This window comes from Callospermophilus lateralis, chromosome 7, assembly GCF_048772815.1.
Source record: "Callospermophilus lateralis isolate mCalLat2 chromosome 7, mCalLat2.hap1, whole genome shotgun sequence".
NCBI lineage: Eukaryota > Metazoa > Chordata > Mammalia > Rodentia > Sciuridae > Callospermophilus > Callospermophilus lateralis.
The window spans coordinates 120,528,829-120,540,626 of record NC_135311.1 but is presented as its reverse complement, the minus strand read 5'-3'; the positions used below and the strand labels follow the sequence as shown (position 1 = coordinate 120,540,626).

The following is an 11,798-nucleotide window of genomic DNA, read 5'->3' as shown; positions in this document are numbered from 1 at the left end:
TTTCTAGGCACGGGAGGAGGCTTTCAAAATCAGATGGACAAAGGACAAAATATGCTGACTCTTCTCGGTTTGGGATGCCAGATGCCTAGATGTTCTGCTTTTAACATTATATGTAGTTTTTCCTCCCCACGAGGAAGCACCTGTAAACAGAAAGATGGTGGGGTCACCATTAGGCTGTGCTGGGTGCTGGTGGGAGGGTGAGGGCAGGGGGCCAGACCCAGAGTGGGACAGATCGGCTTGGTGACCAGGAGTCCTATCATTTCTAGCCTAGTCTGTGCCCACACAGTGGCAGCTGCTGGAGTGCTGCCCATATGGTCTCATAGGAAGCCCCTTCTCCCTTTCCATCCCCCTCTGTAATCTTTCTCCCACCTGCTTGTCACAGTGCCTCAACTGTCACCATTAGCTATGATCTGCTGGGAATGGCTCCTATTATAAATGTGCACAGGTCAGCAAGGCAGTAACCCTGGGGACACAGGAGGGCAAGTTAGGGTGGAGGAATAAAAGGGGTAGGGGGCATTTTAGGAGTGTGACAGAGGGAGGCCCCCAGAGAGGGAAGGGAAGCGGGTGGGAACTATTAGGCAAACTCTATACAGTTGATTCAGGCTTGAACCTTAGAACCCGGGGCTGCCAAAGCTCAGGGCCACCCATCCCTCTTGCTGACTCTTAAGGTGGAGATAAAGGGGGCCATCCACGGTCACTTGTGATTTAGGGACAAAACCAGGGCCCACCTCAGATTTCACAAGCTTTGCCCAGGCTCCACCCACAGCCCCATATCTCCAGCCTGTCTCTGCTTTTCCTGGGGACTCTTGGGACCTTTATCCTCATCTCCCTACCCCAACAGCAAGAACAGCCACTGGACCCCAGGGCCTTGCTCCTGGTTGATAGGTCAGGGGGGCGCCTTGGTCTGAACTAGCAGTGGACAGAGAAAACAGGTCTAGTGGCTCAGCCTACAGAGCCTGAGGGGGAAATCCCATTTTCTGAGGAGAAAAGACTCCTAAACCACCCAGCCACCTGAGGTCCCAGGGCTGACCCAAGCGGCCTGGTTCCCTCACTTCCCTGGGACTCCTTGCAGCTCCAGGAGCAGCCCAAGCTGAGCTGTCCTTGCTGTGGCTGGTGCTGGTTCTGGGCTCTGTTGCCACAGGGGAGGCACCTGGTGTGGGCAGACACCAGCTGGCTGTGCCCGGGAGGAGGGTGGTTGGGGTCCAGACCAACTCTCCCTTCTCCCTGGGGAGGGACAGAGGAAGACGCCCAGCTCTTGGTGTCTGGGCTGTGGGCATCCTGCTACTCCCCTCTGCTGGGACTCCAGGTTTCTAGGAGAGAGAAGGGGGTGCCAGAATCCACACGGGGAGACTGGAGATGGCCTGGCCAGAGCTGGGGCTAGGAATGCGGAGGCCCGGGGCTTGGCTGGACTGTCTCACAGACTGGTGTCTTCCCACCTGGGCCTCAGTTTTCCTGTGTGTACAGCAGTGCATTTGAGAGCCCTGGGCTCTCCGAACCTGTCCTGGGACCTGTGGTGCTGACTGGCATGCCCAGCTGGGCTGTCCCCACCTTAGAGTACTTCCCAGTTCTGTCATCCCTTTGTCTCCTTCTTCTCATCTCAGAGGCACTGCGGCCCCCAATTCTGATAAGCACCCCTAAGCCCCTCCACCTCTGAAGAATCAAGGCTCTGCTCCGAGCCCCTCCCTCCTCAGCCCTGCCCCATCCCTTCTGGCCCACCCTTGCTGCCTCTTTTTATTGACCAGGCTGGGGCCCTCTCAGCTGGCCATTCTCCCTGGCATGCTGGTTGGGAACAGTAACACCTGGGTTCTGGTGTCAACTCTGCCACATGCTGTGTACCTTGAGCCAGAAACTAACCCTCTCTGGGCTTTTAGTGGGGCTGGAGGGTCACCCAGTCTCCTCCAGTATTCACACTTGATCATATTCAGGTGCACTGTTTTGGGGAGTTCACTAGGACTGGGGCTCTGTGCCTGACTCCAGTTTCCTGACAGGTCCCCCCTAGTCATGATATCAGGGTAGGAAACCCCTGTACCTCTGAGCCAAAGTGCCAGCCTTTCCCCACTTCATCTAATTCCTAGAGTGAGGGAGGAACATTTTGTAATCAAAATACAATAGACTTGCTGAAATTTTGAAAATGGATAGAAGACTGTTCTATTCCATGCTTAGTGTAAAAAACACACAGTTTCATAAAGATAGAAAAGAAAAACAAAAATGAACACACTTAAAAAAAAGAGCATTTCCCCCCCCCCCTTGCTATTTTTTGGAAGCTGAGTCTCCTGATGGTGCCTCCCCAGCGCCCCGCCCTCTTCCTCCTCTGCTTTCCATCCTTTATGTGGCTCAGGATTCTAGAAAGAATCACTGTCCCTCTGTAAGGAGAAATAACCATGACCTGACGGACAGTGACAATGCGGTTCAGCACCTTGGTCAGTACCCACCTCCTCTCCCACCTTCCCACTCCCTCCTCACCCCCCACTTTCCAGCACTTCCAGCTGGTCTCCTGGGGTGAGTGTGGGGTGGTGGGTAGAACCGAGAGCTGGACAGGTGGGGAGGAAGCCAGGGGTGCTGCCAAGCAGTCGGCCTCAGAGAATGGCTCCCTGGCAGGAGGGAAGGCCTGTCCCCAGAACCCTCGAGGAGAACTTGTGCCACCAAGAGACTCATCTCTGTTGTTTTCTGTCTCTGCTGCACCACAGAGAGGAGGACTCAGAGATAATGGCCTTATTAGGCACTGAGCAGGGCAAGTTAGAGGAACCAACATTAAGAAACTGGATTCTGGACCATCAGTGCTAGGACCCCGGCAGTCAACGACTAGATCCTATCCTGTCCTCAGTAGGCGTGGGGAAACTGAGGCCCAGCAGGAGAGGGTCCTGCTTACAGCACACAGGGTCTTCCTGAGTCCACCCCTGAACCAAGGAGTCATAAGACACTTTGCTGGTCATTGAGACTTGACTCATGATTGCACAACCCCATGATGGCTGGCTTAAGCTCACTTTGAAGCTCAGGGGATCCTGGTTCTGGTGGCCGCTGCCTGTTGCTGAAGCAGTCCTCAAAACTGAAGAGCATTTCAGGAGAGGGCCAGGGAGAAGTTTGGCTTTAGCTTTGGATGGACCTGGTTTGATTTCCTGCTCTGCTCAGTAATAGCTGCGGGTCCCCTGAGAAGCAGTGCTTCCTTGCTCAAACCCCCAGATAATGACACTAACCCCATGGGCTTGTCTCAATGGTTGAAGTGTAAAATGTACCAGCACTTTGCTTGCTGACTACATACCGGGGACTCAGAGGGGGTTGCTGCCAATCAGTCAAGCCTTTCCTGCCCTGGATGAGACCCATGCTGATCCTCCTCCAGCCAGGGCTTGGCTGCCTCTGCCGTCCTCTTAATTGCCTTCAACATGGATGAGGTTCCTGGTATCAGCCTGCTAACTCCCATTTTTCATTCGGTAATTCTCTGGACACGAGTGCAAACCTATCTCTTGGTGGCACCTTAATTGCCTGGAGTCCCCAGGTGGGCATGCAGACAAAGTCCCTACAGTTACCCTATTGGAAACAGTGAAGGCTGGGAGTGGCCAGCACTTCTTGGACCTGGTGCTGAGCTGAGGGGGAAGTGCAGGAATGGCCCTGGAGGGGATGTTCCTGCCCCCAGGGAGAAGACAGAGCAGACATCCATGGAGGGAAAAGACAAGGGCATAATGGAAGGGTCTGGGGGGGAGCCACAGGGATCTGAAAGGTTGGGGTGTCTTGTGGATACTCTAGTCTTTAAATCACCCCCCCCACACACATATAGCTGCAAACTGGGCTGCTCCCCAGGGACTAATCAGGGGCCCTCCATGTACCCTGCCAACAGCTCCTCATTTGCACCCCCTCCCTAAAACTATAGTCAGGATCTGGGGGCGGGTGTGGGAGACCAACCTTGCATGTGAGTCACACTCCCCGTCTGGGTGCTGAGGTGCTCAGTCACAGAAATGTGGCAGAGCTTTCCCCACCCTTCTTGGGTTCGAGGGTTGGTGTCTCGTGCATGGGTGTGTCTTGCTACAGCCCCATCAGTGAAGCTATGCTCACCTGTTCCTTTGTAATATAACCCCTTGCCCTGTTTAGGATAGAATCTTCCATGGAAGTGCCTTGTGTGTGTCCCCTTCTCTTACTGTGCCCTTGGGTGTGGCCTACCCAGGTGTCAGTCAACCTGCTGACAGTGGACATCATGAAGATAGACTCAGCCCCCTGAAACCTGACCCTTTGCCTCATTTGAATAGCTTCTCCTCAATAAAAGGGGTCAGCGCGTGCTCTCGCTCTCTCCTCCTGCGGACCCTTAAGGTCAGAGGAGCTGTCACAGTGACCCCAATGAAAAAGGTATTTGTGTCTCTTGTGTGGTTATTTTGCACAGCCCAGTCAGCCCAGTTTTACTGGAGTGACCCCTGAGCCTTTTAGTCACGAGAACAGAAACCTGGCGGGGGGGGGCGGTGGTTCCCTCTAGGCCACAGATGAGATCCACCTAGTACCTCAGAGCATTGGGTCTCACCTCCCTCATCCTGCAGGTGAGGAGGTGGAGGAATGGACCGTGACAAGCCAAGGCTGGGCCTAGGACTCTGGTCCCAAGGACATTGCATTACAAATGCAGAGGGGCCGGGGTCTTGCTGCTGCCACCATGCACAACCTGTGCCCATGTGTGGGACCCTGGCTCCTGGCCCCATCAATCAGAGGTGGGATGGAGCCTTTTCTACATAGCAGACCTGGGGACTCTGCTGGACCCCATGGTCCCACACTCCTCACAGGGCACAAGGAGGAAGAGGGACTTCTCAGGGTCAGAGCCAGTACAGAGGTTCAGGAAACCCACACGGCTCCAGACACTGACTCTTCCCCAAGTGCACTGTCTTTATAGCTTACCAATAAATCATGTGAGGTCGGTGTTATGATTCCCATTTTCCCTGTGGGGTAAGTAAGACCCAGAGAATTTAAGTCATTTTTCTAAAGTCACACAGTGATGGAGCCTGAACTTGAGGCCAAGTCTTTGTAGTTCCAGAGATCAGACTTGCCACTGTCTTGTGAGCTCTCTGCCTGCTCCCAAGGATATCCCTGCTGTCCTAGGCAAAGACTGATCCTCCTTGGCTGGTGACAGAGTTATGGTGTATTGGCCTAGAACCCAGGTCTTTCTAGTGTGAACTCTAGGATTCTTGGCAGTCACACCCTCTACCTTGAACTTGCTTTGCCTTCTCTGAAGAATGAGCAGAATGCCATCTACCTGGCAGGGCTGCTTTGTGGATTGGCCATTCTAACATACTCTTACTCCCTGGGATGGGACAAGTGGGAAATGGAACTGACCACTGGAGTCCTGTAACTTTAATTTAATACAAATTTATCATTACTCACAAATGGGAAACATTTTTAAATAAAAATACTGCTGGGGGAGGCCCAGACTCTGGAGTTGAGGGGTTGGGCAGGGCTGAGGTTTACTCTTGCTCAGGGAAGGCCTGAGTGCATGGCCGTTGGGAGTGGGAGCCCCTCAAGTTCGGCTCTTCTGGCTCCTTTCTGATGGGTGTGCTGAGACCCCAAGTACAGAGTTGAGGCCTCAGGACTAGAAAGAAAGGCCAGGGCTTGTGAGAAATCAGTGCGATCTTGCAGGCACATTCTCAGGTTGCTGCTTTTAGGTAGGGCAGGGCACCTCCCGGCACTGTTGCTTTGAAGCCAAGGTGGGATGGAGCTTTTTCTACGTAGCAGAACTGGGGACTCTCCTGGACCCCATGGTCCCATGCTTAAGGTGAAGTCCTCTTTCAGGAGCGCTTCACAATGGATGCTGTGGCAGAAAATGCAATGGGCTTGCTCAGCTTGCAGGCTAAATTTCTTCTAGTGCCCTTTTTGCATGGCTGGGGCTGGAAAGAGGGAAACTACATTTCCCAGACTCCCTTGCAGTAAAGGTAGAAAATCCCTTGTAGAAATATGGATTGGGGACCTGAGTTAGTGGAAGAGGCAGGCCTCAGGACATCCATTTGCTGGCATGGACGGTGGCAGAGGGGGCACAGTGCTTAAGTCAGCGGCTTCTGATACAGTGGCTTCCTGCAGGGGGGAACAGCTTCCCTGGTCATGACAGGATGAGTCTGGCAGCTGGGAATTTTTCTTGGAAATTCAGCAAGGACTCTACTGCTCCCTTCTGATGCAAACTCCCAGGGAGCTGGTAATGAATCCTTACCTAATTCAGCCAGCTAAAGTGGCTCTTGTTTCTGCAGCAGGATCCTAAGTGAGATAGATGCCAAGTCTGAAGGGGGGGTGTGTGTCTGAGCCAACAGCTCCTCCCAGTGCTCAGGTCCTGATTAAAATAACTGCTCCCAGCAGCCTTTCTGTACCCTAGCAGGTCACAGAGGCCTGGCCGCAAGGGGTAGCTGGACCAGAGTCCAGAGCTGCTGGGGACCTTTGTCATTCAGTGATGCTTGCTGTCCTGCAGATTCCATTAGCTTGTGTTCTACCTGGGTCTCCAGGGTGCCCTCATTCTGCCCTTAGATTTGGGGCAGGAAGGTGGTGGCATGGTAACTAACATGTGGCCTCAACTACACGGTGCCTTCCCACAGCATGGTCTCTGCTTTGTACAACAGTGGGGAAAGTGGAGCCTTACAGCTCTTGGTACAGGTGGGTGGGGGTTGAGAGGGGGGTTCTGTGACAACCCTAGGACCAGCTACTGCCTGTGTCCTTGGTGGGCTGGGGTCAAGGGTAAAATGACCATCACTAGCTTGGTCAGGGGCAAGACTTAGGCCATGAGACATGAGGATTCTGTGTCTTTCAGGCTGCCAACTACTGACCACATCTGACACATCCCAAGGCCAGGCGGCTGGGCAGGAGGAGACACAGGGAGGAAGTGCCCTTTCCCTGAGGGGCTGGGGATTAGGGCTGGGTGGGGGCTGCCTTGAGGAGAAGCCATGTCACATCCTCATCAAGGTCAGAGCTTACAGAATTTTAATGCTTCAAGAGAGCTTAGGACTCCTGGAGCATGACTTCCATGTCACACACGGGGCAACGGAGGCCCCAGGGCGAACAAGTGGCCTGAGGTCTGCGGGTGACCAGGCAGAGGCGCCTGGGCCCGGACCTCCGCTGTGCAGGCGGGCTCCTGCTGGCTGCAGCGGCCTGGAGGCCTGGACTAGATGCGCACGGTGTTGATGCGCAGGGGCTGCACGTTCTTGCCGTTGGCGTGGCTCTGGCCGGGACTGAAGTAGGAGCAGAGCTTGCCCGGGAACTTCTCCCGGAAGGTGTAGAGCCAGGACATGTCGTCGGCATTGTAGAAGATGAGCAAGCCCTGGTCGTAGTCCAGGAAGACGCCCACCTTGTCCAGCTTGTCCCGGACGTTGAGCCGCGTCCAGGGCTCGGTGCAGGCGCTGTACTGGTTGCCGTCGTGCATGACGATGCAGTAGAAACCGCGGCTCGGCTGGATCTGGATGCTGCCCTTGCGGCTCGCGGCCTCGTGCGCCAGCCCGATCACCCACTGGGTCTTCTCTGCCACCACCACTTCCCAGTAGTGGACGCCACTGCTGAAGGCCTCAGAGCCCAGCACCGACACCTCCACGTCAAAGCGCTTTGGCGAGTCCTGCAGGGGCTGTGGGTGCAGGTTCCCATAGGCCACGATGGTGCAGTCATCAGACAGGATCAGGCGCTGGTGGGCAGTGCCAGGGTCTAGGGTCAGGGCAGCTGGCACTGTGAGGGATGAAAGAGGGAGAGGTCATCAGAGAGAAGGCTGTGGACCCACTGTGAGGTGTCTCCCTGCATACAGGATTCTGGGGGGTCCCCAGGAGGCCATTGATCTGCTGTGTGACTTTGAATATAAGCTTGTCTTCTCTGGGCCTCATCTTCCTTCTCTGTAAAAAGGAAGGGTAATGGCTAAGGTCCTTCCATAGGCTGCAAGAGATCAGGGGCCATAGCTGCTTGGTCACTGCCTGATGTCCAGGGCAAGGCAGATAGTGAGCACTCCACAAATATTTGTAGAATTAAGGAGAATGAGGTCCAGAATTTCAGAGCTGCCAGGGAGATTGGTTAAAGATTTTTCAGGTGCTACTGCCCCCTAGAGGGTAATGTGGGAATTTATGAGGGTGTTTGGGTTGTCTCTGATAAGAGGGATCCAGGGACCACAGAATGAAATGACCAGGACAATCCATCACAACCCCCACCAGGGATTTTCAAATGTCCCACCACACCTTCATGTGGATGAAGTCTTCTTTATAATGATCTGAAACTACAAACTCCATTTCATGTATAAACATGAAATAAATAAATAAATATATATATATATATATATATATATTTTGCATACTGCACATACACTGTATATTTTGGAATACAATTACCAAACTCAGGGAAAGCTGACTTTTCTTTCTTTCTTTCTTTTTTTTTTTGTAAGGCAGATTGAACCCAGGAGTGCTTTAACCTCTGAGCCACATCCTCAGACCTTTTTATATTTTATTTAGAGACAAGGCCTCACTAAATTGCTGAGGCTGGCTTTGAACTCACAATCCTCTTGCCTTAGCCTCCAGAGCTGCTATAGGCATGTGCCTGGCTGATTTTTTTTTTCTTTTTTATTGAACCCAAGGGGCTGTACTGCTGAGCTACACCCACAGCTCTTTTTATTTTTTATTTTTAGATAGGGTCTTACTAAATTGTCAAGGTGGCTTTGAACTTCAGATCCTACTTCAGTCTCCCAAGTAGCTGGGATTACAGGTGTGTGCCACTGCACATGGCTACATTTTGTTTGTTTGTTTGAGACTTAACTAAGAATTGTTTGCTTTTCTGGAAAATACATCTCTAAGGGCAAGACCACTGATAAAAATCTGTCTATATAGGACTACATTTGAAGCAGAAGGTGTTTTACCTATAATGTGAGCACTGGAATACTTATGTTTTCTAATGTGGTTCTGAGTGAACTTCTACACATTGACATGTAAAATATTTTATTATAAATAATTTCCTTCTATTTTCCATTATGTTTGTTTAAAAATGTGTGTATGTATAGTGTATTTATGTGTACACATACATGTATACTTGAAATGGTGATGAGATTATATGATCTTTGTAACATTACAAATTATTTAATATGAAAAGTAAAAAATGGGTCTGAAAAAGTAAAAAATCTCTAGTTCTAAGCCACTTCTTCCATTTGACAGGGGAAAACTGAGAACCAGAGAGGAGTCAGGACTCTCCTCAGGTCAGCAGATACTGGTGGAGCTGGGACTGAGTAATGCCAGCCCAGTCCGGCCCGGCCCTTCCTGCTGCCCATCTCTCACCCTGCCCCACCTCACTCAGGCCCAAAGCCTTTGCCTCACAGCTCCCTCCCCTGCCTCCTCTTTATTGGCATGACCAGGTTCAGGGGGCTCTTCTCTAAGGGCCTGTCCTTGGGGTCTTCCTGGTGGCTAGGAGTTGTGCTCCCCTGCCTCTGAAATCCCTGAGCCATGTCCATGTCCCTGTGCTCGCATCTTTGCCCCAGGAGGGTAAGGACTGGATCCTCCTGACCTCGGCCCTCCCCTGTGTGCCCAGGGCTCAGCACAGGACCTGGCACAGGCCAAGCTTCTGGAAATGCTCACCAAACCAGGTTGACCCTGTTTTTGTTGGGCAGGTGGTGCAGGCTGGGTCACCTGCCCGTGGGCTGGCCATACCGGCTTAGCAGGTCTCATCTCAAGTCTCAAGAACCCTTGTCAAGACCTCTGTTTACTCTGTCTCCCCAGAGTAGCTGATAAACAAGCCAGAAGGGGAGGGGAACCTGGGACCTGCTCCCCTTAGGTCCCATGGCCATTTCCAGGTCAGAGCAAGACAGAGGAGAGGACACGTGGGAGGAGGGGATCCTGCCACATGTTCCGCAGAGTGAAGAACTTCACCCTCCACTTCCCTCTTGCCTTCCTTATCTGGTGGAGCAGGGACAGGATGACATGGCTGGCACACTACCCCCTAATTCTGTTGCCTCTGTGGGCTGCGCACACACAGAGAAGTAAAATGGCTCACTGATGGTGACTGTCCTTGTTGGGAGTAATGCCCATCCTTGAACCATGCTCCTGTTCATTCAACCACTAACAAGCCGACCAGGGCCTGGAGCAAGCTTCTGCCACCATCTCTGTCAGGAGTAAACTCAGCTTTGTACTTTCCTTGCCTCTCCTACTCTTGGGAACCTGAGGGCTATATGCAAACAGTGAGCTCTGTGAACAGAGGGGTCAAAAAAAAAAAAAAAAAAATTCTCCATCCGGGACCTAAAGAAGAGGAGCCAGGAGGTGAAAGGCACTGGCTGTCATCAGATGAAGGCTTTACCCACAGTCTGACTGGTTCCAGGGCAGGGTCAGAGCTAGAAGTCTCCTGCCCCTTGGAATGTGGGCAATTCCCACAGAGGGGTGGGGAGGGAGGAGGTGGAAGAGTGTGTGGGTGGAGGGGGTCCAGGGAGCCAAGAACTTAATCAGATACAGATGGGGTCACCCCTACGGGCAGTGGGATGTGTCTGTGCAGAGGGGTGGGAGGAATGGGGGGGCGAGTCCCTGCCTGGGATGACGGTGGCCACAGCTCTGAGTGCCCTGGAGAATGTGGCCCTCTTATTTGAGGCATTTGGGATTATGGACCAGCAACAGGTAGAAACGGGAGCTTGGAGCAGAAAGACCTGGGTGTGTGGGGGGACTGGCAGGCAGGCCTGAAAACAGCTTCAGACTCTCAAGTCTCCAGGGCCACATGGGCCACTCACTTCTGAGCCACTGGGAAGGGCTCCAAGGGCTCCCGGTGGTTCTGGGAAGGTGAACAGAGAGGCGCCCGCAGGGCAGAGGAAATCCTGATCCCCACCTCCAGTCCTGCAGGTGGAGGCGGGCAGGGCCTGCCACTCTTTGGGTAGGACTCAGGCGAGGCCTGGGTTCTCCTAGGGAGAGGTGCTTGGATTTTAGGGAGGCTTTTCCAGTCCCAAGGGCAAGGCCAGAGGGGGCATGGCAACACCTTCTCCCCCACTGGGAAGTCAGTCCCTGCCTGTGGAACTTCATCCATCCTTGACCCTCGGGAGAGGTGACAGATCCTGAGAGACCTATCTTACAGGTCGGGGCTCATTTCTAGGTCGTGGGACTCTGAACCTATAAACACAGAGAGCTGAGCATGCGTCTTGGTCCTTGAAGCCTCTCTGAGACCTCCAAGTCAAATGGCATTTGGGACTATGGAGGCCCCAGGAAATATGTCCTGGCCTCTGGTCTCCTACCACAAAGAAAGCCCTCCCGAGGCACGGCTTGACACCACCACTGGGCAGCTTGGGAGCCCCATGGCTTGTTTCTTTGTTCTCCAGGACAGTGGGGCCAGCTGCACAGGCCTGACAGGACAGGAAATATGTCAGCTCTTTTCTGCAGCCAGGCATTTAAAACCAGGCCTCAGGTCCCGGAGTCCTCCCACCTACTCAGCCTGCAGCTGCCTGGGCGGGCATCACAAAACATCTGCATACCTAGGAGCACAAATTACTTTACCCCCATTTTCCAGAAGAGAAAACTGAGGCTCTTCGAGTGAGTTAAGCGATTTGCTGAGGTTGCCACTTGGGATGAAGCAGAGTTAGAACGTGAGCTGACGTCTTTTCACATCACGTTTTTTCCTTCATGTGACTCCAGAAAGCCTGTTCAGCAGGACTGAGGAACCATCAGAGGGCCAAGTACTTACTAAGTTATAGGATTATGGTCCCCAATTTTAATTTAATTCTCATATGTAACCTGGGAAGCGAATGTGACTTTCCCTGTTGTATAGGTGAGGAACTAAGGCTCAGATGGGGGTGCTCTGCCTTGGGTCCCCTGGTCAGGCAGCCAACACACTGGGACTCAAAATGACTGGTTTAGATGAGTAGGAGG

General features: G+C 52.9%; 1 protein-coding gene across 1 annotated transcript in view; it reads right to left on the bottom strand.

The window, feature by feature from the left end:
- Window positions 1-5,353: 5,353 nt before the first annotated feature.
- The window catches only part of Trim62 (tripartite motif containing 62), a 31,075-nt gene continuing 24,630 nt past the window's right edge, over window positions 5,354-11,798 (bottom strand). Inside the window, exon 5 of the mRNA XM_076863021.2 lies at window positions 5,354-7,659. Coding sequence (XP_076719136.2) covers window positions 7,109-7,659 — 551 coding nt within the window. The 3' untranslated portion in view covers window positions 5,354-7,108. The remainder of the gene's footprint in view (window positions 7,660-11,798) is intronic.